General features: G+C 39.3%; 1 protein-coding gene and 1 long non-coding RNA gene across 3 annotated transcripts in view; both read left to right on the forward strand.

Moving 5' to 3' along the window:
- The window catches only part of scn8aa (sodium channel, voltage gated, type VIII, alpha subunit a), a 55,358-nt gene extending 47,964 nt beyond the window's left edge, over positions 1–7,394 (forward strand). For both annotated transcript variants that reach the window (XM_060893595.1, XM_060893596.1), the window contains exons 22-27: positions 759–1,043; positions 1,474–1,527; positions 1,611–1,748; positions 1,864–1,968; positions 2,055–2,325; positions 2,427–7,394. In XM_060893595.1, coding sequence (XP_060749578.1) covers positions 759–1,043; positions 1,474–1,527; positions 1,611–1,748; positions 1,864–1,968; positions 2,055–2,325; positions 2,427–3,574 — 2,001 coding nt within the window. In that variant the 3' untranslated portion in view covers positions 3,575–7,394. The remainder of the gene's footprint in view (positions 1–758; positions 1,044–1,473; positions 1,528–1,610; positions 1,749–1,863; positions 1,969–2,054; positions 2,326–2,426) is intronic.
- A 6,757-nt stretch (positions 7,395–14,151) lies between these two features.
- On the forward strand, positions 14,152–25,762 carry LOC132862720 (uncharacterized). Its single transcript, XR_009650043.1, has 3 exons — positions 14,152–14,247; positions 24,970–25,039; positions 25,342–25,762. It is a non-coding gene; the product is annotated as an uncharacterized LOC132862720 (long non-coding RNA).
- The last annotated feature ends 91 nt before the right edge of the window (positions 25,763–25,853 follow it).

Below are 25,853 nucleotides of genomic sequence, written 5' to 3' on the forward strand. Positions count from 1 at the left end.
TTGGGATATGGAAAAAAAAAAGAATTCCACTGAGCTGTTCTATGCACCAGTTTCATTCATTCGTTCATAATTAGTGAATCATTTTTAAAAATATTTTTTATTTGTATATAAAACACCTACTGTTATTGAGAATTACATGTCTTGAGAACAAAAATCAGCATGTTGATTTATAGTATGTTGCAGTAATGGTTTCAAGTGATTACATTTTCTTACATTAATTAATTAATAAATAGATATCAAATCCTGACAAGTTCACAGCTGTCCGTGGCTTGGAGTCCAAGAAAGTAAAATTAGCCATGCTGTCTGTTAGTATTAGAAAGCATTAGATTCTCCGCTGTCAATCACATTATGCACTAGCCAATCATAGATATGAGCAGAGTGGGCAGAGGGCAGGGTGTGCTTTACTTTGCCCTGTGATGCAGCAAGAGCAACAGTTTGAAAAGGTAAAGGTTGCTCTCTTCATGTGTCTCGGAGGAATCACATGTTAGCGTTCACCCTTGAAAAAACAAAAAAAACAAACAAAAAAACCCTGCCCTAAACTGACTGTGGATGTTATGCATGAAAGGGTTCAAATAAATCTTATATGGCCTCATAGCACTTAAAAAAGACTTATATTTAGCCATACAAATACGACGCTGTGTTATACATGTTTGTTCATAGCTGGTAGTGATTGTGTATGAGTATATTCTGCGTGTGTGTACTGTATAGTTTCTGGGTCCTCACGCAACACTGCCTTGTCTCTTCCACTCTTGCTCTAGGTTGTAGTCAACGCCTTGGTGGGTGCCATCCCTTCCATTATGAATGTGTTGCTGGTTTGCCTCATCTTTTGGCTGATTTTCAGTATCATGGGTGTCAACCTATTTGCGGGGAAGTATTACTACTGCTTCAATGAAACTTCTGAGGAATACTTTAAACTGCACGAGGTGAACAACAAGACACAGTGCTTTGAACTCATCTATGCGAACTACAGCGAAGTGCGCTGGAAAAACGTCAAGATCAATTTTGACAACGTGGGTGCCGGCTATCTGGCTCTGCTCCAAGTGGTGAGCTTCTTTGTTCATGAAACTCATGCTAGAAATCAATATTTTCAGTATATTCTTTTTTCTTGGACTTTATGTTTGTGGTTATGTGACAGGGTTTGGTTGAAGGGTGGAGTGTAAGAACATGTCTATTCATCCATGAACAGTTTAGCTTTTGTATTGCTATTTGGACTTTTGCATCTTTAGTAAATGCTTTATCTTGGTCAGGGTCTTGAAGGATCAACAAAATCCTTCTCTCTGGGAACCATGCACACACAATCACACCTAGGGGAACCCAATGGAAACCCAAGCAACCATAGGAAGAACATAAGAAAGATAGACACGGGCAGTAAACTGAGCTCAGGATCAAACTAAGGACCCTGTAACTGTTAACATTGCATTGCTAATACATTTTTAATGAATTTGTATATATATATTTTATTTCTGATAATAGGCTACTTTCAAAGGCTGGATGGACATTATGTATGCAGCGGTTGATTCACGAAAGGTATGAATAGGAATATCAGAAGCTGTTTTTGATGACCCTTGTAGAATTCAAAGCCAACTATTTCACTTGTTGTATGATCCCAGGTGGGAGACCAGCCCTTGTATGAGGACAACATCTATATGTACCTTTACTTTGTCATCTTTATTATTTTTGGCTCGTTTTTCACTCTCAACCTGTTCATTGGTGTCATCATCGACAATTTCAACCAGCAAAAGAAAAAGATAAGGCTCCTCTCTTTGATCAATTAGAAATGATATCGAATATTTGCTGTATGCTAGCATGTACATTCTCTCAAAGGTTATATTGATTGTAACCAAAGATTGTCTGTTCCTATACTTTGGAGGTCAGGATATTTTCATGACAGAAGAACAGAAGAAATACTACAATGCAATGAAGAAACTTGGTTCAAAGAAACCACAAAAACCCATACCTAGACCTCAGGTAGTACATACACAACTGCACACATAACGGTTGGTAACAAAAGGTATGTCTTGGGTCTAATCTTGAGTCTCTAATTTGTCCTTTAGAACAAGATCCAGGGAATGGTGTTTGACTTTGTGACGCAGCAAGTGTTTGACATCTCTATCATGATCCTCATCTGTCTAAACATGGTGACCATGATGGTGGAAACAGATGATCAGTCGCCGGAGACAGAAAACATATTGTACTGGGTGAACTTCATCTTCATTGTGGTCTTCACCGCTGAATTCGTCCTCAAGCTCTTTGCCCTGCGTCATTACTATTTCACCAATGGCTGGAATATCTTTGACTGTGTTGTGGTCATCCTTTCTATAGTTGGTAAGTCCCTCTCCATTTTGTAAGTATATGATCGTATATGGTTGTATAATCTTATTTCCTCTGCTCATTTTTTTGTCTTTCCCATTTGTGTATTACAATAGGTATGTTCCTGGCAGACTTGATTGAGAAGTACTTTGTGTCACCGACACTGTTTAGGGTTATTCGTTTGGCTCGAATTGGTCGTATCCTGCGTCTGATCAAAGGCGCCAAAGGCATCCGGACTTTACTGTTTGCCTTAATGATGTCACTGCCAGCTCTGTTCAACATCGGCTTGCTGCTCTTCCTGGTCATGTTCATTTTCTCCATCTTCGGCATGTCTAACTTTGCCTATGTCAAACGGGAATCTGGAATCGATGACATGTACAATTTTGAGACATTTGGAAACAGCATGATTATTTTGTTTATGATCACCACCTCAGCAGGGTGGGACGGCCTACTGGCTCCCATCCTCAACTACGCTCCAGACTGTGATCCTAATAAGGAGAACCCTGGTACCTCTGTAAAGGGTGACTGTGGCAATCCTTCTGTGGGCATTTTCTTCTTTGTCATGTACATCATTGTGTCTTTCTTGATCGTGGTAAATATGTACATCGCCATTATCCTGGAAAACTTTAGCGTGGCTACAGAAGAGAGTGCTGATCCGCTGTGCGAAGATGACTTTGAGTCCTTCTATGAGATCTGGGAGAAGTTTGATCCTACTGCTTCGCAGTTTATCACCTTTGCCAAGCTCGGTGACTTTGCTGATGCTCTCGAGCACCCCCTACGGGTGCCTAAGCCCAACACGATAGAACTCATTGCCATGGACCTGCCCATGGTGAGTGGAGACCGAATTCACTGCCTGGATATCCTGTTTGCCTTTACCAAACGTGTTCTGGGTGACAGTGGTGACCTGGACATGATGCGGCAGCAGATGGAGGAGCGCTTCATTGCAGCCAATCCCTCCAAGATATCTTTTGAGCCCATCACCACGACGTTGCGGCGCAAGCAGGAGCACATGTCCGCTTCGGTCATCCAGCGTGCTTACCGTGCCTACCTAATACGCAGAGGCTTCATTTGCAAGCGACTTATAAGCAGTGGCAAGCTGGAAAATGGAGGCACCAACCAGGAGAAGAAGGAGGACACACCCTCCACTGCCTCACTGCCCTCCTACGACAGCGTGACCAAACCTGAGAAAGACAAACAGGATGAAAGCGAAAGCAAAGGCAAGAACGACAAAAACCAAAAAGACGTCAAGGAATCAAAGTGTTAGAACTATGCTAATGGTTATAGCCAAAACAAGACACAAATGTGATGAGACTCTATCAACTCTAACAAATGTCAAGGAAAATTCATTTTCAATGAAACCCAGAAAAGTGGAAAAAAAAGTTGTTTACAGACTTTACAGATGCGCCAGTACAGAGAAAGCAGCTTGGTTTCTTACCACTTTGATTACGACCAAATCAAACCCTAATGAGCTTACTGTGTGGCATCTGTACTCAGCGACCAAGATTTTACAGCTTGACAAAGCAACTAAAAACACGATGAAAGGCCCATGGCAGTTACCTATGTTTATCTACGTCCCACCACACACAGAATATACACCACACACCCCGTGTGGAGTTTAGCATTCCTCTGCAACAGATTTGCCCCGATAAACACTGCCGAAATCCAGCGGGAAACCCCCAACTCGGTATAGGAAAGTTTCTGGAACATTGTCCTTTGACCAGAAAGATACAGATTACAGTAGAGTTGACTGAAAATGAGAGGGGAAATTGAGGAAAATGACAAACCAGAAAATTATGCAAGGGTTATGTGAGATAAATATATGTGCATCTTATTTGAGAAACAAAAATGAAAGTAAAAAGAAACATTTGGCCCATAGTCTTTTCATCATCTCTTTGTTATACTTGCATTAAAAAAAAAAAAAAAAAAAGAAAAAGAAAAAAGAAGACATTTTATACATAGACTTCCACACTGCAAATTGGGTTGGGGTCATTAATCAAGGTTTTGACTTGGGCTGTAAGGGACTTGCTCAGACTGAGTTCCAGATAAATAAGTAACTAATTGTGCTCGTTCAGTGCATAGAAATGACTTGCATGGTGGCATGTTTTGATCAGAAATCATGCATGTATAATCATAGTCCACTTGACACTTCTACTCTGACCACAGATGTGGCTTGACCATATGTTTGAGGCTGTCCACAGGCAAATATTTCAATAGAAATGACTGGAAAGGGATAATTGGTAATACTCAAAAATTGTTCTTAATTGTTCTGCTTGTACTTACCCCACGATAAATCACTGCTTTGTAACTAACCAACTCAGATCATGCCAATTCCATATAGATAGAGTCAGTGGATTATCAAAAGCATTTTTTTTTATTCTGTATGCATTGTGGTACACTAGACGCATTTGTAGATTCACTTACAGATTTTCATTACCCCAGACTTTAGGAACTTTTGATTAGGTTTCTATTCAAATCAAGTCTTGGGCAAATCACTCTTTGTGTATTTTCATTTTGCACCAGCAATATGATTTGGCCCTTAATTTCCAGTCTTGTATCATGCAATCAAGGGTCTATGAAGGTTGCAGCAAGCCACCATGCCATCTGTAATCTCTTACAATACTTCGTCAGTCGGGACCAGACCTCTCTTAGAGGTGACCTCATTTAACATGCGTGTTATATTTGTTTTTTTTTTTTAAATGTTGTCTTGATTGTTTTAAAGGTAATGCATAATCCAGATGACCATATCAGGGCTTGTGTGTTTTGTTAGACGTGTGTTTTGTCTTGGAGACATTCGGGGGAGCAGTAGGGTAGCTATTATGAATGAATCTACTGGGTGGCTTTTTGACTGTTGAATAATAGAGTAAATATTGACAATATGATACGTACAGTATGCGGGATTATGCAGAGTGGATGTGGAGTGGAAGCTCTCTTTGAGAATGAAGTGATACAAGGAATAATCCAGGTTTATGGTAAAGGATGCTTGTGTTGGTGAATATTATGCAATTCTGGAACGTTCATCTGTTTTTTAAATACTGTTTGTCTATATGGGAAAATTGTCTAAACTGCACCGTGAAAACTATGTCTGCAACCTCTCGAGCAAACTGCCATCCCCTTTTGCTCTGAATTTAAGGTGTTTTTAAAGCCTGGAAAAAAACAAAATGTCATTCCTTCAAATGTCTTTTAATTATTCTTGGTTTCTACTCATCATGCCATGAACTGTTTGAATGTCTTACCATAAGCATTACAGGGAAGCAGAGATCTTTTACAAATAAGAAAAACAACCAAGATCAATCATCAATCTTTTCTCACAAAGGAAAAGATGAAATGATGATTTTTTTAAAAAAAATTATTCCAACTTGCTCTTACCTGCCAATCTCTTCTCTGCCCTCATTACCCTATTCACTTAGAAGGTGAAAAAGTGACAACGACCCAGAGTCACTGATGACACTAGAATCCACACCATCAAAGCCTGAGTGTGTGTATTTAGTGTTTACAGCCCAGCTCCCTCTCCCTTATCAGACCTGTTTGTTGGTCTGTCGACTGCCTGGGATCTCCTGAGTGGGAACTGTGGACTCCAATCCAAATCGGTGCCCAGTGAAAAGCATAGACAACCATGCAGTTTCTCCTCACACACTCCTTTCTCCTTGAATGCGATTGTACCGTGTTGTAAAATCACGCTTACACGCTGTATGACGTGTTAATGTATGGTTCAATGGGAGCTGTGATGATGTCCATGGCACAAATGCTGAAATGTAAAGACTTCACTTAACACTTGAGAGAGACGACAAGTATTGTAATATATGCTTTTATTTTAACTGGCATGCTTTGTTGTGGTTTTTTGTAAATACAGAATTTTACAGATTAAGCGACTACTATTAATCGGTTAATGAATTATAACAAACAATAATACATGAATGACTTCCAGCTAATGCCCTTGTCAAATTTATACATTTTTTTATTTTGTTAATTTTCTGTTTTTTTATTTTAACTTGATCACTTCATATTGTTGGGGGAATAACTGAACTGAATGATCTATTGTACCAAGGATACTATATTAGAAAAACTATATAAATATATATGAATATACGTAATATATGTATATGTATGAGAGCATATATAAAAGAGCACTGTCAGATTTTTGTTTATATATGCAACATGTCCAGTGGATGTCAATATTTTTTTTTTTGTGTTTGGGGAACAAATTCACACAGTTTTTATTGGAGCTGCTTGGAACTTAAAACTGTATGACGATTATGATTATGATTACACTACCAGCAGAGCTTTGTGAATCCTGAGTCCTGTCTAACGGCCACACACAGTGCGCATACACGCCGCTCCGTCCGACCTTCAGCCAACGTTCACCGAAGAACTCATGCTGATATCCCCGGTTTCTTTTCCTCTCGGATCAGAACACTGGCTATAATATCTTGCAAATCATTTGTTTGTTTTTCTTCAGTTCCTGTAATTTGTTTCTAGTGCTACTTCACAGATTATGTGTGCCTTTTTTCACGTTTCTGCAATTTCTGAAATGCATTTTTTTCCAGAGGATGGTGCCATACCCAATGACCCACGGAGAGGAAAGAGATGGGGAATGAAAATGGAGCACAATGCAAATCAGGGACTTTAGTGTGTATAAGGTGTCTGACATACTGCCAGAGGAATACCTACACAAAACAAGGGAAAAACAACCCACTAGATTTGATGTTACAATGATAATTCTGTGCTTTGTGTATCATCCACTTGGCTTGTGAGAAAAAAAAATTGCTTGCCTTCTGATTTTTTTTCTTTCTTCCCCCACCATCTGAACTCACTTTTGTATCAGTATTTGGTTACTGGACAATTTCATTTTGAGCATGGTAGAAATGCTTTTCCATTTTGCTAAAAAAAAAAAAAAAAAAGTGCTTTTCAAACTGTTGTTATTGTTTGACACAGTGTTGTAGGAGGACATGTTATGGTGTGTGTGGCACAACCACTTGGACTCTTAGTACCAACATATAAAAATTGTCTTCATTTGAGCACGAACCTTTTTATTAACAATAAAGCAGCCTTCCAGTTATAAAATGTGTCAACTGCTTTTATTGAGGAATAAAAACAAAACAATACAAAACAAGCTCTTTTTTGTCTGGCTATCCAGTGGTGTCCATTTGACCGCATGTTATAGCCAATCATTTCTATAGAGTACTATAATTACTGGCCACATTGTATCACCTCTCTAAAAGCACCGCTACAGTATTGAGCAGACCCTTAAACGTGGCATTAATGCCTGCCTAGCAAACTGCCTTCAATTTTGGTAGTGTGTTCTTCTACACATGTGTGTGTCTGAATAATGAGCCATCTTCCCATGAGCCGGAGAGTGAGAATGGATTTTGACAGTGTCATGAAATTTTGCTAGACTCTGCACATCACTCCACTAAGTCATGTTTTTGTAGGCGGATCAATACAAAGCCATTAGCTGTGTGGTGTGGTATACACGTCCCCACTGTAACTGCCTCGCCTCAGAAGCCCTCGTGGGGATTTGATCTAAGCTCCTCGCTCTTAGAGTGATTGATCCGCACTTCTCCAGTACAGAACAGTGTTGGGGAAACGTGTCACAGGAAGCTTATCTTGGAAAAAGGAGGTAAATGCATTTACTCAGACCAGTATTGGAGCTTCTCTTGGCGTCTCTGTCACCACATTCCTGCTAACAAGTCACATGTTTTCCTCTTATGTCTGACTCTACAGTGCTGGCTTTCCCTCAGATTTTATGTTGCTGATTTCCCTGCGTTTTGTTTTTTAAAAAAATCCACTCGTTCAAACGATACTTTGGTGTAGATCTCCAAGCGTCTGTGTCCAGTCTCCTCTTCAGTGTGCTTGGTGTGTGCATGTGTGGTAAAAGCGAAGGAGCAAGGAAAAGGGAGTGGGAAGGAGGCAGGGTGCGGCGAAGCACTGCAGTGCAGATAAACGAATGCGCCATTAGTGGCTGAGTCAGCAGCCCACTCCCAGCTCTGCCCCCCGCCTGCACCAACCTGCGCCTCAACGCACATTACACACATGCACCACACACACATACACACACAGGCAATATGTTTTTGCCACTAAAAGAGGAGGGTGACAACAGAAGCTCCCTCTGCTGTGAAAAATGTTCATATGCTGAACCTAATTTCAGAAGATATTTGTACATACACACACACACACAGAGACACACACATATGAATGCATTCTTTTGTAAAACATTTAAGCATGGTGTATTCATGAGGTTTTACAACACCCCTTATGAAGATCACTCACATCACTCAGTGTTTTATCGATCTCACTCACAGCGTGCATGTTTAAAGACACAGCCAGCTTGGTAAATAATTAAGCCACTTGCATTGCTAAATGGTGTGGTGCTCTGAAGCTCTGTCCTATGGAAGATGGAAATGAATCACTGCACAACAGGCAAGGCCAAATTTCCCTTTTATTCCATCTAGCTTGCTTTTGTAAAGCTGCCCTGACTCTGTTATAGTCTCCACCTAGTGCCTGTAAAGGATGAGTGTGCTGAGGATTATGGGTAATTTATGCACTACTTGTCAAGCTCATCTATGTTTATATTTAGATGAAAACTGGTAGTTCCTGTGTATAGGTTGAATTAGGTCTTTTGTAATTCACAAGTAAGGAATAACACACAATGTAGTGTATTTGGTTATAGTAAAACAATCAGTGATGGTATGTGACTTGACTTGACACAGAGTTACAGTTGTTATAGAGGAAGTTGAATATTTTCTGATAACAACACACACTGAAGTGTTTTATTCCACTTAGATGTATGGCATTTGGCAGACGTCATTATCCAGAGCGACTTATGTTTTATTTTGTTTTATACAACTGAGCAGCTGCGGGTTAAGAGCCTTGCTCAGGTGCCCTCTGGCAACAGCTTTGTGGATTTGGGATTTGAACTCTCAACCTATTTTAACCTCTCATAATATATATTATAGCAGCTGAAAACAATCAAACTCTCTCACCAGCTTATCCTCTCTCTCTCTCTCTCTCTCTCTCTCTCTCTCTCTCTCATGACAATTTTTTTACAGAGTCATCCATCCTGAAGTCTTAAAGTTACATCTTCACCTCACTTAACTCTTTTTTTAGGAATACTGGATTAATCCTGGGTCAGGCCTACGTTTGCTTCCAGAACATTCATGGCATGGATTCCACAAGATGTTGGAAACATTCATTTGAAATTCTGCTTCATGTTGATATGATTACATCATACAATTACTGCAGATTTTTCAGATAACTTTCATGCTGTGAATCTCTTATTTTACCACATCCCAAAAATGCTCTATTAGGCTCAGATCCGGTGACTGGAAAGACCACTGAAGATCTCCATGAAACCACTTTTGCATTATAATTCTGGAAGTAGCCATTAGAAGATGGTAAATTGTTGAAGAATGCACATGGTCAGCAACAATAATCAGGAAGGCCGCAATGCATTCAAGCGTTCAAGGAATACGTGATTGGTATTAAGCCCAATATGTGCCAAGAAATCATTCCCTACATCATACCACCAACCTGGACTGGTGACCCAATGCAGGTAGGGTCCATGGATTCATGCTATGTGCCTCATGTTTTTTCAGTTTTCAACTATCCAGTTTTGGTGATCCTGTGCCCACTGCTACCTCAGTTTTACAATCTTGGCTGACAGATGTGGAACCCAATGTGGTCTGCTATTGTAGCCCATCTGCCTCAAAATTCTACATTCTGAGAGGCTTTTCTGCTCACCAAAATTGTACATTTTTGAGTGCTTATCTGAGCCTTTCTTTCAGCACAAACCAGTAGTCAGTAGACAGTTTGTTGTTTTTTTTAATTTTGCTCCTTTCTGAATAAACTCTATAGACTGTTGTGTGTGAACATCTCAGAGATCAGCAGTTAAGGAGATACTCAAACCAGCCCGTCTGGCACCAACAATGATGCCAAGGTCAAAAATCACTGAGACCGCATTTCCCCCATTCTAATGGCTGATGTGAACATCTGTGTATCTGTGTAACACATCTGTTCATCTGCATGACTTACATTATGTACACCTGCTACACGACTGGCTGATTAAACAATTGCATGAGTGAGTAAATGTACAGGTGTTTCTAAACAATGTTCGCTGATAGTAAGTTATATATAAAAAAGCTACAGTAATACCCCTCTTAATTCTTGTATGTATGTAAGATGAGAGATATAGTTTTTCTTTAGCTTGTCAGAAGGGGCTATAGAAATATTCTATCATAGCTATAAAATTGAGAGCTCTTGCTGGTGCCAAATGTAAATAGTAGTAGCAGTATCAGGAACAATGCCAAAGTGTTTGAACAAAAAGCATTTTCAGGGATTTTTCTCCCCATTAAACACTCAATTCAATTCAATTCAAGTTTATTTGTATAGTGCGTTTTACAATGGACATTTCTACCGCTTATCCGAACTACCTCGGTCACAGGGAGCCTGTGCCTATCTCAGGCGTCATAGGGCATCAAGGCAGGATACACCCTGGACGGAGTGCCAACCCATCGCAGGGCACACACACACTCATTCACTCACGCAATCACACACTACAGACAATTTTCCAGAGATGCTAATCAATCTACCATGCATGTCTTTGGACCGGGGGAGGAAACCGGAGTACCCGGCAGAAACCCGCGAGGCACGGGGAGAACATGCAAACTCCACACACACAAGGTGGAGGCGGGAATCGAACCCCGACCCTGGAGGTGTGAGGCGAACGTGCTAACCACTAAGCCACCATGTCCCCATAAAGAATTAATATAATAATAATAATAATAATAATAATAATAATTAGATATATTTAGTTCACAATGTGGTATGTATTTATCCCCAGTGAGCAAGTCTGAGGTGACTCAGGCAGCAGTGGTGAGGAAAAACTCCCTTAAATTGGTAAAGGAAGAAACCTTGAGAGGAACCAGACTCAAAGGGGAGCCCATCCTCATATGGGTGACACTGGAGGGTGTGATTATAAATATACAGTCAAACAAATGTTGTATTGGTAAACACCCATCTACGTCGAACATACAGGTCCCTGTGTATGTTGTTATTATAAAAACAATAACTTATTACAACAAGCACATTTCTATAATCCTGTCAGAGCTGCTGTTACTGAAATGTAATCAACACTTTCTGGTGTACAGTGATAGAAATACCATTATTAACACAGATATTGCTTTGCTTCTGATAAATATGAAACACTGTATGAGTTTGACTTACTAACTAGCTGTTATTACTACATAAATAAAAGGGTAAGAATAAGCATATAGTCTTAAATTCTTGCCATCTGGCTTGCTCACTTGGGAATGTATATTCAAATGTATAATTTGTGTCCTGCATTTATATATTCCTCTGTAACTGCTTTGTAACTGCTAATAATCGCTGTTAAAAGAATTTGTAATTAAATTTATTTGTAAATCGAAGTGAACTCAATTAAAAAAATAACAAGAAAAAACTCAGATGTCAATGATAGAATGCCCTATTTTATAGCATAGACCTTATGTGTATATTATTTGTGTATGCTCTGATTATATAAGTATGCAAAGTGTCCTGGCAATTAGAATCGTAGCCTAGCTACTGGTTGTACAATGGCTCCCTCTACTGGTAGATTACTGCATAGGCTATATGGTACATGGACGATTTATCTATCTATCTATCTATCTATCTATCTATCTATCTATCTATCTATCTATCTATCTATCTATCTATCTATCTATCTATTTATCTATCTATCTATCTATCTATCTATCTATCTATCTATCTATCTATCTATTTATTTATTTGTTTATTTAAACACGTTTAGTAAAAAAATTACAATAAATAACAATGAGTTGAAATCATACATGAATTACATGGCACTAATTAGCAATTTTCCTATAAAACGACACCCTATTGTTTTTTATTCTTTATATCTTTAAAAAAAAAAACAACAACTTGGTATTAATCAGTGCACTTAATGATAAATCATATAAGAGACTACTTTGAAATCCACAGCCTCCAGGCGCACCAAATAAACGACCGAGACAAAATTTGTTATATAGACGTTTAATATACACCATGCAACATTCAGTTAGGGATCGTGTTCAAAGTGACACGTTTGAATCAGACGAAGAAATCAGAAAATCTGAAATATCTGAAATATACATTCAGACATTATGTTGCTGATACTGAGTAAATATTAAACATACCGTGTAAACCTGAGTACTGCGTAAATGGTGCAACTCACCTAAAAACAACAAAGATGGTCTCTGGATATGTGTGATTCAATGGGTATGGGATGTGGTTGATGGAGCTGATCCCTAAAATAATGAATTCCTAGATGCATACAAACAAAATAATAAAAATCTTGGGACTGTAATCCATTGATGGAATAAAATAAGCCTGATAAAGATTTTGGAAGTCTGTCTCTGGACAATAGACCATGGTTCCAATGGCCATTTCCATGGTTAGGTTAGGCAGAGGATTCATTCATTCATTCATCTTCTACCGCTTATCCGAACTACCTCGGGTCACGGGGAGCCTGTGCCTATCTCAGGCGTCATCGGGCATCAAGGCAGGATACACCCTGGACGGAGTGCCAACCCATCGCAGGGCACACACACACACTCTCTCACACATTCACTCACGCAATCACACACTACGGACAATTTTCCAGAGATGCCAATCAACCTACCATGCATGTCTTTGGACCGGGGGAGGAAACCGGGGTACCCGGAGGAAACCCCCGAGGCACGGGGAGAACATGCAAACTCCGCACACACAAGGTGGGGGCGGGAATCGAACCCCGACCCTGGAGGTGTGAGGCGAACGTGCTAACCACTAATAGGCAGAGGATTATATGGTAATATTTTTTTTTTTATGATGACAAAAGTACTAAGGGTATAGAACTCTGGTGTGATAATGTAATGTAGTATTTCTTTGTTCAATGAATGAATTAAATACACTTAGATCTGATCCTGTGTTCAGTTTAAAATACAAAACAGTAGCATTGTGTTGAAACACATAGCAGTCTTGCTATTTTTGAATCGAGAACTATTGGAATCGATTCAATTGATTCACATTACTAGGAATAAGAATCGAACTTGACTCCGAAAGTCCTGGAAGGGCTGTGTACCAAATACTTCATACAGAACCAATAAATGTACAAATACTACACCAGACGTGTGGAAGAAAAATGTATAAGAAAATGTATTTTTAATAATATGTATTCATTTATTTATTGTATTGTAAATTTCTATTTTTTATTTTTGTGAATTTTATATTTAGTTAGTGTTATGTTCATTGGACAGCATGAGTTAGAAAAAAATAAACATATTTCAAACATTTTTAAATATGTAAATCTGCTTTACAGTAACCTCAATTAAAGCAGGTGTTTATACTGATTAGAATTTTGTTGCACTGTGGCTAGGTTTTTATTTATTTGTTTGTTTGTTTCTTTCTTTCTTTCTTTTACCTATTTATTTATTAACCTTTATGCATACCACAGAACAGGAAAAGTATTCATCAAGTATTCATCAACATTAAATGTGATCTAAATTGTACTCGTTGGCAGATTGATGTGTAACAATAAAACACACCAGGACGGTAGCTTTAAATTTGGAGACAGAGATACACACAAACACAGACTATCAAGTGGCACCATGTGCACAATGATTCACATCTAGGGGCAGTTTACAGTTGGAACAAGAGGAAACAAGAGAGAGCACAGAGGAAGCCACATAGGCATGAGCAGAACATGCAGTAACCTGTGATTAGGATTGAACCCGAGATCCTGGAGCTGTGCCACTTTACACCACATTGCCAGTCCACCCACATTATCTTTTCCTCAGTGATGCTTTCTGATTGATTTATAATTCTGTTTTAGATAGTCCCTAAATGTTTTGGCCTAAATTCCAGATGCTATCAAACTCTATAAATGCCATTGGCAGGCTATTTCAGGTAAGATTTCCTGTACCATAATCCTCATTTCTCTTTTTTAAAGAACAGTGGTTATGTGCACAACCTCATGCATGTCTGTCAGCTATATGTATGTATATGTATGTATGTATGTGTGTGTGTGTGTGTGTGTGTGTGTGTGTGTGTGTGTGTGTGTGTGTGTGTGTGTGTATACTCTGTTTGTTCCTGTGTTTGTTTAATTAAACCCAGTCACAGTTCCACAGAAATGAGTCAGACTCTTGATTAGTTTGGAGCAGTCTTGATCTTTATCATAGTGTGGTGATGAACCAGTACTCTAGGAATTTTCATCCACACAGAGAACTATTATTCGGTATCGAAATATACTGTATTCATAAGTTTTAGTAAGAAATCTACATTATATCCTCCATTATATACTTTAACTCACTGTAAACTATAATTTATCATGACTCTAAAGTGCAAGACTCGCGAAAACACACGCAAATTAGCCACCAGCATATAACCAAACGTACTAAAGCAAAAAGACATATTACCTTTAGAAGAGCTGCAGGTGACGAGAGGAGGAATTAAATTTTTGAAGAACAAGGTCCTTCAACGAATGGCGAAATTTTTTCATAAGGTCCTGCTCAAATGCAAAATGCACGAGTTGAGACTTACGAGTGTGGCTCATTGCTCATCTGTGGTCCGTAAAAACGTTCTTTAGTGCCGAGTTCTCACACATGGCAGTGGAGGCCCCGAACGTGACCGCAACTTTTAGCACAGACAAAACACTGGGCATAGCTTCCAGAACTTTGTGTTGTTCAGAAAGAAGTCTCATAACCGTCATTTTCTGTTAACTTTCCTCTGTCTTAATTCTGGAGATATATTGCTTTGCAACGATGCATTCTGTTTCCACAATGGTGCAATTTGTTAAATCCATAATAGGCTTCATAGACTCAACATTTAAAAACGTCTCACTTTCTGGATCAAGAGCAGCAAGCGCTGCAGCCAACTTTGAATTACGTTCACTAAAACGCGTTTCCATTTCACCCAGAATGTCACCCAGGCTGACTATGTTATCACTGCATTATGGGTTAGTACAATTATTATTTTTTTAACTAACTTATACTCTTTATTCTTTAACCAGTATTCATGGTATAATAAAAGTAATTTGTAAAACATTTTTTTAAATGATTAAGTTCATTATTATTTTGAGAAGTAAGGGGTCAGGTGGCCGGGCCACGCCCCCCCAGGGCCCGCTCGTGGCGCCGACACTGTTTTGGACCCTATAAAGTGTAATAAAAACATTTTTTTTGAAAAGAAAGTATATCAGAAAAACTATTTTTTCTTCTTTCGATTTGATTCCCTTAGTACAGGTAAAATCTAATAAAAACAAATCAGAATTAAAGTAATGGAAGAAACCGCAACAGGTTTCGTGTTTGCAGCTGACCACCAGGGGTCAGTATTTAGCTAAACACAGTTCTGTAAACTTGATCAAATTGTGATGGATATTTTTTCCCCCAGTTTTTGTACTTTTAAAAGCATATTGTTATACTGTGTTATAATGCATCCTGTAGAGGGATCTGTAGATTGGATTGTTGCTACCAACTTGTTCTGTCCCGCTATTAAGCTCAATCCTCAGTGGTTACCTCGACATGGTCAATATCCAAAGTCTATGTTCCCATTTGTATAATAGAATAAGGACTGTGTTCAAACAATACCTAGAGATTCACAGAGCAGTTGAGCAGCCAATCACTAATATTAGTGTAAGTGTTATTCATCTGTTTTACTTGTACAGATGAAATCATGTATCCCAACAACGTGGTGTGTAAAGCAGTGCTCTCTCTCTCTCTCTCTCTCTCTCTCTCTCTCTCTCTCTCTCTCTCTCTCTCTCTCTCTCGCTCTCTCTCTCTCTCTGTGTGTGTGTGCTCATCAGTCTGCCTGACTGTATCTATGTGTGTGTATGTGTGTGTATATGAGATGAAGGTGGCAGTAATATTAGCATGGCGCTGGTGCGTCCTAGCCGGATTTGTAATAAGCACGCTGCATGTATTATTCAGAGCTGCACAGACAGGTTTCACTTCACGCTCCCGTCACTCCGTGGCCTGTCCCCAGGGACCAGCAGCCTAAATTGCTATTTCTATTTGATATATTCCCTCAGCCCAGGCCTTAAAATGGCCAAGGAGAGAATATTAGGATGCTGGGTAGGGTCACAGTGTAGAGTCAGAGGTGCACTGATGTTTATAGATTTATGCATTCATTCCAATACTGTATTACAACAATGTCACCTTCTGTCCTACACAGTTTTGGAGGGAAAAAAAACAGACACATTTTTGTTTTCAGTTAACAGATGTGTGCAGGTTAGTGTTAGTGTTAGTGGAAAATGGTGAGATCTTGCAAATGGACCTGTAATAAAGAACATTTAATGAATCGGATTGTTTTATTGTTAACTCGAAGGCAAATATTTTGCAACGTATTTGTGGGACGGTTCGTTTCACTCAAATTTTAGAACTTTTTATTCGATTAGGATGGAGCCAGATACTGTGCTGGAAACACTGATCATAAGGTGGTAATAGACAGTGAAGGAAACATACAGAAACATGGAAAACTAAACAGAGGTAGTTGGGAACAAGATCAGGATCAAGCTGTGATACAGCAACACTACCTGCTGTGCCGCTATGCCACCTATAGCAATTTTAATAACCTTAATAAAGTTAACTCTTTTCTTCAGAGGCCAATATATTTATTTATTTATTTATTTATTTATTTATTTATTTATTTATTTATTTATTTGGTTGTGTCCATGTTCAGCATTTAATTTTTTTGTCATGTCACACCCCACAGTGGTGTTTAATGACATATGAAACTAGACACTCCGGGGTTTATGAATGTGCAGTCTTAAGTACTAGCTAAGAACTTAAGCAAATATTTTTAATAGCAAATTTCCAAAACCCCCCACAATGATTAGTTTTTTTTAGTTAAACACAAATGTTTCTAATGTTTCTTTAACCAATAAAAAAAAACATCTGTGTAAGCCAACAGGATCCTGACTAATTTTATATCAGATTTGCTGCCATAAAATAATTCATTTGTTTATACTGATACTGAAAATATAAGATAAATCCCAAATATCTTGGTTATTAACTGTGATCTCAGGTTTCAGTTTTCTAAAAAAAAAAAAAAATTAAAAAATTAAAAATTAAAACACAAAAAAGTGAGTATAAAATGCAAAAAAGGATCATAGCCAGAGACTTTTTCAGACTGTTAGGAATTCAGTAGTATGGCTTGTTCAGGAGATAAAGATTAACTGAATAGCATTGCAGCAATCAGTTAATATAATGAATGTAGTGAACTCAGAGCTCTGTGTCAGTGCAGTGTTTTTAAAGTGTATTTTTAAACTGTACACTGTAAAATGCTTTACATTAGTAATATTTTGTAAAACTACAAAAAAAACTAAACTAAACTAAACCACTAAAAAAAACGTCTTTCGTCAGTTTCACCTCCTACTGCCTCAGACGCACTTTCATTGCACAGCTGATGAAGGACGACAGGAAACTGTGTGCACGACGCCTAATTCTCACTACATCCACTGACTCTTCTACTACTACTACATGCATGGAGTGTTTTAACTAGAAATATCAAAAGACGCATCACACCTGTCTACATCTGAGTTTCATTATAAAAGTTAGAGCCTTTTTAATTAAAGATGTTTTAGCCTGTGAGTCTTTAATAAATTCACTAGCTTCTTTCCAGATGCGGTTTCATAGCCAGAGCTGGAAGCTAATTACACCTTTGTTACTAATGTTTCAGCTAATAAACCTTGTAACTGAGGTCAACAGTTTAGCCAGGATTTTTTTCTCCATTTATTTGGCCTGTTAATGGCAGGCTATCAGATTGCTATCTCTCTTTTCTGTGCCGGTTTCTTTCGCTCGCTTGCTCTAGCCTGGAGGAGGACACATCTGAAGTGAGCATCTGGAGGAAGTCTGCTGAATAGGGTCCTTTTTTTTCCCGGGAGCCTGCGCTTCAGCGAGCGTGCCGGAGCCCTCTTACACTCGCTTTTCACCTCTCTCAGTCCATTCAGACACTCTTCCTCTTCTGTCATCTCATGTCTGCTTCTCATCTTTCACTCTTCTTTATTTCCCTCGCCATGTTCGTCCCTTCGTTCAGTAGGACAGAGCGCGTAAATGAAATTGGGAAGTCGGATCCTGGGATGAAGGGATGAAGGGACAGATTTATTGACGAGTGCAGCATCCCGGTGGTCCAGCAGCCTGTATAGGAGACCAGATAAATAAAACAGGCTGGGCTTTGCTTCTACAAGATCATAAAGTCCTCACAAAGCTCCACAAAACAAAAAGCCATCTCAGCCATGAGCAGCTCTGTGTATGGGGGAGGACGCAGATTCCTCTCGCTCATATACAGCAGCTGAACTATTGTCGGAGGTTAGAAGGATGTCTGAGATGAGCAAAGATCCCAAGGTGACGCCCTATTGTGAAATACTGGAGCATCCCAAGGTCAGCTCCTGTGGGATAAATGAAACAGAGATGGAGGAAGCAAATGAATGGACAAGCGCAGTGGGCAATCTTTGTAATAGTTCCTTTTCATTCATGTCCCATGATTATCCCTGGTGCTGTGGCTGAAGTCCTTGTGTTAATCACTTTCTGTACAAAACGTCCAGCCTCTTGATAGTATAGTGACTGTAACTCTGGGCTATTTTTTGTATTTGAATAATAGATGTTTTATAAAAATTTCATAGCAAACAGAATCAGCGATTTCTGTGTTCTTTAAGTAGCACCATCTGTCTACACATTTCAACCCCTTTTATAACATATCTGTATTTATCTGCATCTGTAATGGAAGCAAGTAATAAATAGAGAAGCAAGAGGATTATTTTCGTGAATCCTGGTTACTGAGCTTGTGGTAACTTGCTGTGTACAGTCGAATCTCACGGGTTACTTCCTGTGTGATGCAGTCGCTTAGAAGTTACTTCCTGTGTGTGGTTTTTGCCAGTACAAAGTAAAAGGCAGGCCCGTGCGGCCCTCCTGATGCTAAAATCCTGTTAACCCATGACCTATCACTTGACCCAGTGAAGTGTTGCTGTGGAAAAGAATTGGGAACGAAACAATAAAACACCAAGAGGCAAAATCTTAGGTGAAAGTAGGAGGGGAAAAGTTACTCTCTTCTCTTAAAAGCCTATTTACTCCATTTTACTTCTGTCGTCTTTATGGAGATTCGGGTATATAGAGCGGGTGACGGTTATGAGTGAAGAGAGGAGGGCTGAAGTTTGGGTCGGGCTGTAACAGGTTTATTCACATAATTATTGCCATTATTGTATTATTGGCATCTCTTAATTACTAAGCTTACTTTTCTTGCTTTGCTCTATTATCAGGTCGACTCGAGGGCCTAGGAGTTTGAGGGCATGATGACAAGCCAATGTTTTCAAAGTTATATTAATGATTAGGATATTATAGTTATTAGCAGTTTGAATGGTCAACATGATGCTACAGTTTTTTTTGTTTATGTACTGTAGCTGCTCTAATTTCCATATATTACTGTATTACTTGGCCGGTTCCCACCCCCAGGCTATCACAGGTTTTTTTTTCTAAGACATGCCAAACCAACCATCTGCATCTTTTCAATCCGCTGCATCGGGCGACATGGCGAAGGATTTTCTGTTGCACCATTTGGAAGGCGATGAATGAAAAAGTTCCTATGGAAAATTCAGGATTAATATCTCCAATAAAGAGTCCAATAAATAAAATAAAGGGTGCCTAATAATGGGTACATCGATTATTTTCATAAAAAAGCCCTGTATTGGGTGGTCTAATCCCCCCCCACCCCCCCACCCCCGGCTCAACAAACCGCTGGCCTAAGCATTTGTCCTATCATTGGAAGATCATTAGTTGGAATCCCAGTGATGACACAGACATCTGTGATTGGAAGTCTAAGACAGGATAATTAGCCATGCACTTTGGGAAGAAAGGATGGTCTTCCTCTCATCCTTTGTCATCCATAGTGATGGTAAATAAGGGGCATGAATTGGGTCGTGTATACAGAAATGGGGCAATTAGTGCTCTCCTTGAAACGTGTGTAGCCGAATTAGAAGCAATTAAAGTAGCTTCATGCATTTTGCAGAAAAAAATGTTACCCCTCACCCTCCCAGCTTAATAGCTGTTGTGCATTAGGGGAGAACTGGCTAACAGGTGGGAATTTGTTAAGACTAAATTGGGTGAGTGTGGGGGTGTTTTCATGTTCATGAAGAATAGCTAGCTTGAGGGTGAAAAAGTGCTTACTGTATGTTTACGCTCCAGTGTAAAAGGAGTGGCACCGACCCGAGCCCTTGGACATCGCTGATAAAGCTTATCTAAAACACAGAAGAAAATAGAGACACTCTGCAACAGCATTCTGTAACACAACTCTAACCTTACAGCGAGCTTTCTTCTCATTGTGTTCTGATGCTGTATCATCAGCGGCATATGAAAACAGACATCCAAACACATGTTTGACGCATATGTAACCAGTAGCGACTTGAGTTCCAAGGCCAGGGATGACAGAATAGGCTTAAATCCCTCTAAACACAAATCCACTCATCTCTGGTTCTCATGCATTGAGGAGCACTCATAATCGCAGCGTGATGGTGGAAAGGCAGGAGAGATCAGCTTACGTGCCCGGAGAGAAAAGGCCGATCTGCTGGAACAATGACAATCAGTCCAGAGTATTAAACGCGCCAGTGACCTGGGCTTTTCCCTGGTGCGCCTCGTCCCATTGTGTGCCGCTGATTGATGTTGACTAGGGGTCACCTAAGCCTGAGTCCACAAGCACAGTACGGTGCGTACGGGCCTAAATGTTTACACGCATTTATTTTGCACACACATGCGTGAGCACACTCACAAATCCCGCAGCCTGCAGAGAAGCCATGCACAAATAGAAACAAGCAGCTATTTTCTAGGTAATATGTGTAACTATGGTATAACACGGCTAGGCATTCTACCGCATATATACATCAATTTGTGTGTGTGTGTGTTGTTGTACTTAATATCAACTGAATATCTGTATGCATGTATGCTACTGATTAACCATAACAGTAGTACTTATTACTTCAGACAGCGATCAGTGGGTCGAGGTCGACTTACTCTAGAGCGTGTGAGTCAGCTGACTGTACGAATTTATAAATTCGCCATCGGCGAGTTCAGTAAAGCTTTGTGTTTATAACGAATCTCGGCTGCTTGCTGCACACGCTTAGAGATGCGTACAGGCTGGCAATGGCTCCTGACTATTGATCCATTGATCTGAAATCTATAGAGGTGAAGTTGTCCAATAAACCATCTTGAATTTCAGACCCCTCTCATTCTCAGCCAAGTGTGACTCACATAGGGGGAAGGTAACTGCAAATCTCTAATGGACATCTTTTATCCAACCTTCTCCTGCTCAGTCTGGACTGCACAGAACATGAGGTTCCTCAACTTCAGCTAGAAAACTCATGTTCATTCTAGGTTTCAACTAGTAATTTATATGTATGTTTGTATTAATCCTGTCAGTGCAATTATTTTTTATTTGTATAATAGTAAATTTAGTTGGTTCTATTTCAAAAAAGAAAAATAAGTTAAATTTCTATACCATGGCAACCTCGACTGGGGAGTTCTTAAGATGAATGAATTTTTGCTGTATGATCATAAGGTGATCTTTTTTCATAAAATGTTTCTGTCTGGATTCACAAACTCTCTCTCTCTCTCTCTCTCTCTCTCTCTCTCTCTCTCCCTCTCTCTCTCTCTCTCTCTCTCTCTCTCTCTCTCTCTCTATATATATATATATATATATATATATATATATATATATATATATATATATACATAAATGTCTCCAATTTATATCTGTATTCATTTATTTTATTTTGTGATTTGTCTTGCAGCCAAAAATGCTTCAAATTTCATCGTCTTTTATTTGTTTTGTTTTGTTTTTCAAAATTTGTGTTGCAACTTGCTGAGCACAGGGTTCTTCATTTAAACTCCTACCAGTAAAGATATATATGTACCGTCTCCCTGTGATAGCTGTAACCAGGGACGGTTCTAGACCTTTTTTAGGGTGGCTTCATATAAGTATAATTATAATTATAAGTATAATTTTTACTTTCAAAAATAAAAAAGAAAAATTACATTAAAATGCAGGACATGTCGTCGATGGGAAAGAAAATTATTTATCAGTTTGATCCGATTAGTTATACCAATACCAGTGAAATTTTACTATTCTTATTACCAGAGTTGATAGCACAAACAAAATATTAATGCATTTATTGATTTGGTCTTTGTCTTGTGAATATTTTTTATTAATGACTGCATTCATTGGACACACTGTTCGTAGAGAATGCACACATACTGTACATGAACTGATTTGATTCAAGACTGGCATCATTACATCATGCATAAAATTTTGGTGTCCACTTTTGCCATTTTAAATAATACCATAACCTTTGGCTTACTATGTAGTCATATAATATATAATATATAATATAAAACTCCTCTTGTTTTAAATTCTCTCTAAGGGCTAAAACCCCCTAAAGATGACATCCTAGAACCGCCCCTGACCGTAACCATGTTCAGCTCATGAGAACTGAAGAGGGCTTTGGCTGAACCGATGTTTCTTTAATGTCCCTTAAGTAATTTTGAAATTTTAATTTCAGAAAATTTCTGCTCAAATGTCAAAATTTTAAAAGCCTGGATGGACTTCATATCTTCACATCTTCATATTTTGTTTGATCTATAATAATAATTAAAAAAACGTGTCACACGGTGGCTTAGTGGTTAGCACTTTCGCCTCACACCTCCAGGGTCAGGGTTCGATTCCCGCCTCCACCTTGTGTGTGTGGAGTTTGCATGTTCTCCCCGTGCCTTGGGGGTTTCCTCCGGGTACTCCGGTTCCCCCCCCCCAGTCCAAAGACATGCATGGTAGGTTGATTGGCATCTCTGGAAAATTGTCCCTAGTGTGTGATTGCATGAGTGAATGAGAGTGTGTGTGTGCCCTGCGATGGGTTGGCACTCCGTCCAGGGTGTATCCTGCCTTGATGCCCGATGACACCTGAGATAGGCACAGGCTCCCCGTGACCCGAGGTAGTTCGGATAAGCGGTAGAAGATGAATGAATGAAAACGTGTCACGGATGACAATGCACATTGTTTTTCAGCATCGTGTACCATTTAAAGTAGCCAGATGTGGATGTACTCAACTCCATAACTAGTCTTTGCTCGCTTGAAACTCGTCAGCAGCTTCTGTAAAACAGCTCCACTGAGACCCAAAGTGGGCGAGTGAAACAAATGAGGAGCAACTCCAGAATTCTAAATAGAAGTCCAGAGACACCCGAGAGCACAAACCTGCCAAACCTTTATCTAATCTGCTCCTGTAGCTTTCAAATCACACTGAAAAGATAAAGCCCTTCGTCTAGTATTCATCATGCTCTAGCAATCATAAACACTGAAGATATTTATTATCTCTGACTTACAGTGACACGTCTCCTGGGTCTTCACGGAACACGGCTAATCATGATGAAGTGTAGAGAGTCAAGAGAGCCTCGTTTTTATTTTTGTTTGTTTTTTTATCTTTTAAAATTTTGTGACCATGACGAATCAGAAGCCTCAGATCTGCCGGGTCAGCATTTATACGTCAGTCCATGGCTTAACATGTTATTTGTTTATTCATTACTTAATTCATTTATTTAAGTGCTGATAAATCAGTGACAGAGTAAAAGGGAACCAGGGAAATATGTTTCAAGCAATATTTCTTTTTATTTATTTATTTATTTATTTATTTATTTATTTATTTATTTATTTATTTATTTATCTATTTATTTATTTATTTATTTATTTTTTAAGAATGAATTTCTGTCATGACGATAATGAGTGGGATAAGACCCTCAGAGTTTTCATGTTCTTCTATGCAGGATTTATAACACAAGGCCATGGCTTATTATGTTAAGTGATGTCAAGACCATGTTTGTCTGTCATTAGTAGCTACGATTTAGTGACATCATGACCATAGGTTAAGACTTTACCCTCATAAATGTGTATGACCAAATTTGTCAATGCTTGTAATATCGTAATTCAGAGCGAGCTTTTAAAACCAGTGGTCAGATGTGTGCAAGTATTAAATGCAAAAGTTTATACACCCTAGGGGGAAAAAATAGACGAGAAATTGAATGAGAAAAAAACAATCAAATCATAATACGAAAAAATATGTTAGGTTTTCAAAGTAGGTATAAGTAATTAAATCAAATGTTACATCCTTTCTGATTACGATATAAATGTGCCATCTCCTTTTATCAAATTGTGTATAATTGAATGGCTTTCTTCATATGACAGAAGCTGAGAGGGAGAAGAAAATGTATCCGAGCTCTTTTCTCTATTGATTTTGCCTTGTTTCACATTTATTGCATTACTTCAGTGATACACATCCATTTCAGTTTGATCCTTTTCATATTCTTTTTTTTTTTGCAGATAAATTGTAAAAACAGAGCATTTCCACCCAGCCTCCACCTTTTCAAAAAGCATGGGGGTGCAAACTTTTGCACTCACTGTATACAGCTTTGAAAAAAAGTGACTCTATAGAATTGTAAGTTCAGAAGAAAATGGGAACAAACCTTGTTTTTGTTTTGATTATGAATAGGCTGAGAAAATGGAGGGAAAGCAAGAGCAACAGTGTAGACTAGATGAATGAAGGGCTGGCCACTCACACACACACACACAAACACACACACATTAACTCAGCACATCTATTGTCTGCAGCGCGTCCCCAATGGCTCAGCGGCTCTTTGACTGACAGCTCGACAGGCTGCTTTTGGAGTGCTACCACATGGTGAGTGAGTGAGGAAGGAGTGTAGCGCATGGCTGGTTCTGATCCACCACTTTACTCCAGTACCACATACACACAAACACACACATGTTTTCACTTATCAGCATTAAACTCTGATAATATTTGATCATGCATTTAAATAAAAACGCACAAACACACACACCAGCTGATGGAATGAGCGTAATGTGAGTCAAGCTCTCGTGTATTAGTTGATGTCTTAATTTGGATGAAGCATGCGTATGTATAAGAGTGTGCAAACGCTCTCATTGACGCTCCTTGTGCTTGCTTGTGTGTTTGAGTGACAGGACCGTGGGAGACGTATTGAGTAGTCGGACTAACTTTTGGCACCCTGCAATCCTCCCATTTGAGAAGGAGCCCCTGTTCACACACTCCCTCCCTTCTGCCACACACACAGACTCATAGACCCTCACGTATGGCTCCACATGGTCTCTGGGAGCGTGGCAGCGGTGTGCAGCGTCTCACACTCAAGGGGTGTGTCCCTCGGAATGCCGGCAGAGCCAGGAGGCAGAGAGAGGGCTGCTGGGAAACAATGGGCAAGACATCTGTCATGCATGGCTGCACTCCCCTCCACTCACAATGGAGCGAGGCGAGTGGCTAGTGGTGCTTTTCTTTTTTGGGCTTTCCTTTCCGGGGACAGCTCTGCACAGCACAATGCTTCTTTTGTCCCCTCCCTGCTTTTGCCAACGTTTAACCCTTCAAACCTTTTTCTGCCTGGCTTTCTTTTTTTTTTTTGTGCAGGAAAATAAAACAAAATGCAAGAAACTCTTCTTCGAGTGCCACTTCTCATTACCACATT

The sequence above is a fragment of the Tachysurus vachellii genome, chromosome 19 (assembly GCF_030014155.1).
Source record: "Tachysurus vachellii isolate PV-2020 chromosome 19, HZAU_Pvac_v1, whole genome shotgun sequence".
In the NCBI taxonomy this organism is placed as follows: Eukaryota; Metazoa; Chordata; class Actinopteri; order Siluriformes; family Bagridae; genus Tachysurus; species Tachysurus vachellii.